General features: G+C 44.9%; 1 protein-coding gene across 1 annotated transcript in view; it reads left to right on the top strand.

Annotated features, from left to right (window-relative positions):
* Positions 1–7,500, top strand: part of ptgfrnb (prostaglandin F2 receptor inhibitor b) — a 114,096-nt gene that overhangs the window by 40,799 nt on the left and 65,797 nt on the right. The window contains exon 5 of the mRNA XM_063212408.1: positions 2,925–3,296. Coding sequence (XP_063068478.1) covers positions 2,925–3,296 — 372 coding nt within the window. The remainder of the gene's footprint in view (positions 1–2,924; positions 3,297–7,500) is intronic.

Here is a 7,500-nt window from a genome sequence, read left to right on the forward strand (position 1 = left end):
TTGCTAATTAGTTGGGCCCTGTTTCAAGTACAATTATTTGCTGACAAAATCTGGTTAATTGGAGTCAAGTATGGCTTAAACCTCATGCAGAGCCCTGCCACAGCTTTATTTTGCTACGAGAATGAAGTCAGCTGTTGTAAGGTATACTGTCAACTTTGAGTTAGAGAGCTGACATGAGGTTAGGTTTCTCTTAAGTGCACATACTTGACATACCTTCCTTACATTTGACGAATGTGTTTGCGTGACTTTTTTTTGTTTATTTAAGTGTTATACGAGTCTTGATAGTTTCAATTATGACTTGGGAACAACTAAATCAGTAGATTTGTTAGAAAAGCCACATTCTGGAAATACAAATCTTGGATTATGGATTTTGAAGAGAAATAAAACCCAAAAACAATCTCATGTACTGGAAATTGTCTCGTTTTGTTCAAGTTCATTTTGGGTTAACAAGCTATAAATTCAGTCATTTCTGTTGTTCTGTTCTCTTTCATGCCTTCATCTTCAATACATGATCAGCAAGCATGAGGATCAAGACGAAAACAATCTCTTGACTAGGACATTGTGATTCGTTTTGTTCAAGTTCATTTTGAGGAAACAAAACCCAATTTAGCAAATTCTTTGTAGCATTAAGTAGAGATTCTGCAATACTGGGCCAAAAAGCGCTGTTAGCTTATCACTATGACGACATATGATAAATGCATGTACTGTGCAGCCCCGCCTTACATGTTATTACCAACAGCTGATAACACGTTAGGAATAATCAAGTGGCAGGTGCCTCAAAGTCATGTCGTTTGTTATGGCACGCCGCTGCAATGTTGTTATTCTGGATCCTGTCACGGCGCTCTGGTAGCGTCGTTTGTCATGCGCAGCGGAATGTATTGGATGCCGTGTCCTAACAAGGGACTTATTGCAAGGAGATTCATATCTTGGAGCACGGGAGGTTCAAACTCTACTGCAACGCTGATAAGGGTTATGTTTGCCTTCTAAAACATGTGGGATAAAACTGCTCCAACTGCAACAGCCAAACATGACATGATAGTACAGGTCATCAGAAATGTGTTTTTTATTCCCCTTTTCTATAAGTCTTCCCCTTATAGCATGCTCAATATTTTAACACAAACACAAACATTGAAATTCATGCTTTTATTCACCGTGTACGTCTTTATTAATTGACAATATTTTCATGAACACAGAGGCAGAGGCGACTCTAGGTTCAGCTGAGAGTGAATATTTGAAAGAGATTTTCCATTACTGTAGCAAAGTGTGCTGTTACTCACCATCTAGGGCAGGGGTGGGGAACCTTTTTCTTTCTTTGTCTTGGTCCCCTGAATATAACTTAATTGTATTGGAAATGTGTTTTCTAAGTTTCCTTTACAAAATATGTCATATTTCATGTGAAGCTGCATAACATTAAAACTATATCGGGGGCCGGATAAAATGTCTTCAAGGGCTGCAAATGGCCCTCGAGACATAGGTTCCCCACCCCTGATCTAGGGGCATAGCCCCTTAATGCACGCCGTACCTCCAGTGGCACGCCGTAATAGTCATTGAAATGTACCTACCGTAGCACTACAATACTATGACACAACACAGGCCCTTTAGTAATGCACCACGACTTGGTCATTACCATACTGGTAACAACAAATGTATAAAGCCGCGTCTTAAGGGCTTAAGGGCCCCAAGCGGCTGCCTGCCTTGTCTGGTGGCAAGATGCGCCTCTGCACAGAGGTACATGACACTGTAAAATTTTGAAATGCAGGTGAAGAGTATATGAAGAGTTCAAATGCAAAACCCCCTAAGTGCACTTTCAGAAAATAATCATAATTAATTTTTATTTAATACAAAGCTATCAAAATTGAATATATTTTTTATTTTATTTATGTAATATAACTATTTATATGTATTATCAAGTACATGAATGTAAACCAAACCAAAAATATAGAAGTGCAGGTCTTCAGAAATGGAGTTAGGGGGGTTTGCATCTGATTTCTTCATTTTTGAAATCCTCCTGTACTGTATATGTTGGCTGTGCTGCAACAGCTGTGTGGCAGTGTGAGTTTTTCTGCCACAGAGCCCTGAAAGGCTTCCTGCCACAGTGCCACAGGGAGCTCATGAATCATGTCACTGTCTCTCTCCCGTAGTGTTGTGACGTTCGCGAACGAGACGATTCTTTTGAACGGCTCCCAGAAGTGAACGATGGGAACCGAATCACAGCTGGGGGAGCCACTCAACTGCTTTTTCGTTCATTTTTCATTAATCTTAAGCACGTTACCTTGAAGCAAGTACTTTAATTAAGGGGAAAAACACAATTGTCTTCCTTAAAGAGTGGCAGAAGCGATCCTTAGAAGCAGGAGGATAATCAGTTGTTGTTTGGACAAAATAACCTTGAGGTGGAGTCAAAATATTGCATTCTACACTGAATAAATCATTTAAAAAGAGCCAAAAGAGCCAGTTTTTTGAACGGCTCTTTGAAAGGAATGAGCCACTGTGATCCGGATCCCGTCAAAGAGCCATAAATCCCATCTCTACTCTCCTGCTGCACTCAGGCTATGCTCACATTAGCCCATTTGTATCGTTTCAGATCCAGAATAATGATTTCTGTCCACACAGTTTTTAATTCTGTACACAGTCACTGCCATTTTCAAATGTTCCTAACCCATCAAGGTACTGCTTTTTTTTCCTAACCTGTCAAAGTTCCAGAGTACTGACAGACTAAAGTCATGACATCCAAGAATATTAGAACAGCACTCCACAGCACACAAGTGCACACTGCAGACTACGGAATTGCATTTACGTTTACCTCACCAAATGCTTGTGATCTCATTCTTCTTCCAGCCAAATCACTGAACGTATCTGTCATACGGTTGGTCACCCCTGCACACACAGCTGCTAACGAACCTATTTCTGATCTCTTCCTTTTCCAGCTCAGTCGCTGAACGTGTCCGTCACGGGCAGCACCAAACTGACCACAGGGGAGACGCTGCACCTCAGTTGCCGGGTACAGGCCGACGACTTCTCCTCTCTGGGCCTGGAGGTGACCTGGCTCTCGGAGGGCTCTCACGTCCTGGCCCACATGGACCGCAACGGCATATCGAGCGTCGACAGCACGCCCAAGAACGCCGTCATGAGACGCGTGGGAGCGGGGCTCTTCAAGCTGGAGCTGCCTGCGGTGGAGACGTCTCACGCGGGCCGCTACTCCTGCCACCTGAGGGCCTGGATGCGGAACGCTGCGAAGGGCTGGTACCAGGTGGCCGAGAAGACATCCGCTCCAGTGGAGGTCACCGTGACGCATTTAGGTGAGTGGTGTTTTAAGCTACGTTCATTCACACACGTTACTCGCTTTTCGCTCACTTGCCACTCTCTCATGGAACGCTCCGGCAGCCTTACGTACTAGGCTATAGAAGCTATATGTTATATCGGTCAGAGTATTATGCTTCTGATTGTCAAGCATTTGCAGATGAGAATGTCAACATGGACCACCGTACATTGTGACAAAAACAGAACTTTCAAAAAGGGCATTTTTGTGTCCAGGAGGGCAAAGGGGCAGCTGCTTTAGCACCACCTCGTCCCTAACTGTGCACACCTGTGGGCAGGTGAAACCCTACAAGAGATACAAGACAGGGGGGGGGGGGGGGGGTTGTGGTGTTTGGACAGACACTGGCAGCCAACCACGTGAGCTAATTTTTTGAGTGTTGTGGTGTTTGGAGAGAGTATAAACAGCCCAGTTTTGTCCTTGACCCTGAGACTCGTGTAATTTGCCTGTTCCCCATTTGACTGCTTCTGGTTCTCATTTGCCTCCTTATTTCCATCTGTAGTGGGCCTCCTGGTCCTGGAGGAGGCGTCCAGAAGGGGTTTGTGGCCAGTGTTGCCAGATGTGTCTGATCAAATCCCGCCCAAAAGGTTCTCAAAAAACGCCAAAATGCGCTAATTTCCAGACAATTTCAACAAATTGCATTGATTTCTATGGGCACAAAACTGCAGGGAAAAAAAACGCGAAATGGCCCATTTTTCCCGTTTTTACCCACAGAACAAAGTCACATTAGAAAAAAATTAAAATAACTAAAGACATTAGATCTCACAGAGAAAACGAGCCTTTTAAAAATATCCATCTTCCAAGTTTTTGTAATGATTATTTTATGAATGTTGGTAAAATGACGACGAGACTGCGTGCGCGCGCCTGTTGGTTCTCGCTGTATTTTGCAGTCCTCACAGCATGCTGGACAGCTGTGTTCACCACAGGACAGAGAAGCTGATGGAACAAAGATTAACAGCATCACCACCACTAGTATGGCGTCTGCTTTCCCAGGAGACAGCTACAGTGCAGTGTAGCAGTCCATTACACTACAGTACCCCACACACACTGTTGGCGTAAGTTACTGCACTTTGCCTTTGTAACAGTCAGTCCATTATACCAGTGTTTCCCAACCAGGGGTACGTGTACCACTAGGGGTACGCGAGCACACAGCAGGGGGTACTTGGAAAAATGAAATTTTAACAAATGTATGGGGCTTAGTTGCATTGGGATATAGAAAGTGATATAGAACTTGACTTCGGGGGGTACTCATGGCACAACGAAGATGCTTAGGGGGTACACGAGACAAAAAAGGTTGGGAAACACTGAATTATACTACCCCACACACAAAGGCAAAATGCAGTAACTAACTACGCCAACATTGAAACTGAGAAAAATGTCTTCAAATCCTAGTGTAGCAGTCAGTCCATACTAGTAAGTAAGTAAGTAAGTACATTTTATTTATACAGCACATTTAAAAACAGTGCCCCTGGCATTTTTGGCATAGAACGGCCCGAACCCACACACACACGCACAGGCCACTTTCATAGTACTATATCTTGACTGGCTGAATCCACTGTCTATATAAACGACGGACCAATGGGCCTCCCCTTCTAATTTGTGGACCAATCCCCAGGAAAACAACCACAACAACAACAGTATTGGCCCCTGGGGACGGTCGGCTCTGCTGGCCCACCGGGAAAATGCCCTGTATGCCAGATTACCAGTCCATATTCTAGTTACTGCAAATTTCACATAGCAATATCTATAAAACAGGACCCATTTGGACCATAACGCTTTGTCAATAATAATAACAAAAATAAAGGAGGTGCAATTAAGACCATTTTCAGTTTAAACTCAACTTTGACAGAATACATAGTTACTACACTTTGCCGTTGTGGCAGATGCTATTTAAGACATAAAATAAAATATTGGCTAACTTCAGTTCAATTTAATTTTCACTGCAATACTATAAATTACAATTCAACTAAAAAACGTCTGTATGTACATCAGCACCACAGAGCACTTTTCTGTAGTCAGTCTTGATTTTAACCTGAGCTGTAGCCTAAGCAGTAAGCAGCGAGATATCTGTAAAGCTAAACTGTTTACATGTGCAGGGGCCACTTATCTCTGGTTTCACCCTAAGTACAGCAGCACCTTATGTATGTAGTATGCATGCAAGTCTTCCATCCTTGCCCCCGTGAACTGAACCCTCTGGTCGGGGGTGTGGGAGACACGAAGCAGAGCTGTGTCATTTTGGAAAACAAACTGTCAGCAGTCTCATTCCACATCAGCATTTCAGGGTTGACATTGTGAGAATGATTGACAGCTTAAGGTCAGGCAAAGGCCAGGAAGGCAGTTTGCACGGGAGGCCTTCCCCTCACCGGGTATGGGTCTGCTGTGTGCAGGCCCATTGACAGGGGTGGGGGTCAAACTGGTATGTTGTCCCGGGCCCAGAGAGACAAGGGGCCCAGAATTGAGTCCCCATTACATTGTAGCCTATGTATTGGGTAGGGGGCCCTTTCAGATGACTTTGTCCTGTGTCCATCAAAAGCTATCTGTGGCCCTGCTGCTGTATGAGTTGTACAAACTGGTATGTTGTCCCGGGCCCAGAGACAGGGGGCCCAGAATTGAGTCCCCATTACATTGTATGTATTAGGTAGGGGGCCCATTCAGATTACCTTGTCCTGGGCCCATTTAAAGCTGTCAGCGGCCCTGCTCCTGTATGAGTTGTACATTTGCACTTGGATATTTAGCAGATGTGTGTGCTTTGACATGATTGACGCTGTCAGTTAGTTGTTGTAGTTCCGACGTGCTGCTTGATGCCTACAGTGTGTCGTACATTGTCAATGTCACAGTGAGTCTGTGTAATTTAAGTTCGGGGGCCACACACACACACACACACACAGCACAGCAGGATAAAAATAGACTCTGGTGGTTAGTGGTGTTGCCTCAAAGTCTTATAATCCTTGTTGTCATACAAGATCAGCCTCTAACTCTTAAATGTGTGTCTTTGACCTGCTCTTGCTGCCGGTTACGCCAGCTGTCTTCTCTGCGTTGATAGAGAAACTAGCTGCAGTGGGTGTTGGAGATGGAGAGACACAGCCTGGCATGAGCCGTTAGCCGTTAGCTAGCTGTCACATTGTTGCACAGCTGGTCGTTAGCTCGTACTGGGTCACTGCTGTGCTCTACAGCTGAAGAGAACAGCACATTGAGATGTTTTGGGGGAAATTATTAATTATTTAAATGTAGGACTTGTTTTCCCTCCAAAGCTCTGACTAAAATGGTCATAAAATCAGAGAGAGAGAGAGAGAGAGAGAGAGAGAGAGAGAGAGAGAGAGAGAGAGAGAGAGTTTCCCCCCTTATTCCTGAGTAGAAAAACAACACTCCCAAGGTTGTATTCAAGGCTTGAATTCATACTTTACAATGTATATACACTTCCCCCTGCATGCCTGCCATGACCGACAGGCCTGCAAATTCCTGCCGCATTTCCTTTCCTGTTGTTGACCGTCTCACAGAGAAAGTTTCGGGGCTGGCCCCAGGTCCAGGTCCGTTCATTTTTTTTTTTTTTTCAGAAAAAAAACAACTAAACAGAAGTTTGGGAATGTCCCGCTCTTTGCCCCAAAGACTTCTGTCAAAACAACCCCTGGGCACGGCAGTAAAAAAAAAAAAAAAAGGAGGGGAGGGGTGGGTGTTGGGAAGGGGCAGCGAGTCCATGCTTTAGTGGGCATTGTTCCTGACATCCTGAACTAGTCACCCCCCATCACCACACCTTCTGTGGGCCACAACATGGCAGCTCAAGGCCATAGGATGCGATGGACAGGAGTCGCATAGCTGCCCACCATGTGGCTATAAGAGCTGCCCTGTGGAGTGGTGGAGCTATTAGGGGGGACAAGCAGGGCATTTGCCCCGAGGCCCGGGGCCCTCCTGCACTCTCAGAAATAAAGGTACAGGATTCGTCACAGTGGCAGTATCCTCAAGAGGAGTACCATTGCGTCGCTTAGGTGGTTCCTCAAAAAAGAGGTGACAGATGCACATTGGTCGACATTGCAAGAAACTGAACGCGCCTCCTTTTTGAGGTACCAATCAAGCGACACAATGGTACGCCTCTTGAGGGTACTGCCACAGCGACGAGTTCTGTACCTTTATTTCAGAGAGTGTGTATTGGTGCTGGGGGGCTTATTGTGACCATAGCAGGCTGTATGGAG

The sequence above is a fragment of the Engraulis encrasicolus genome, chromosome 12 (genome assembly GCF_034702125.1).
Source record: "Engraulis encrasicolus isolate BLACKSEA-1 chromosome 12, IST_EnEncr_1.0, whole genome shotgun sequence".
Lineage (NCBI taxonomy): Eukaryota > Metazoa > Chordata > Actinopteri > Clupeiformes > Engraulidae > Engraulis > Engraulis encrasicolus.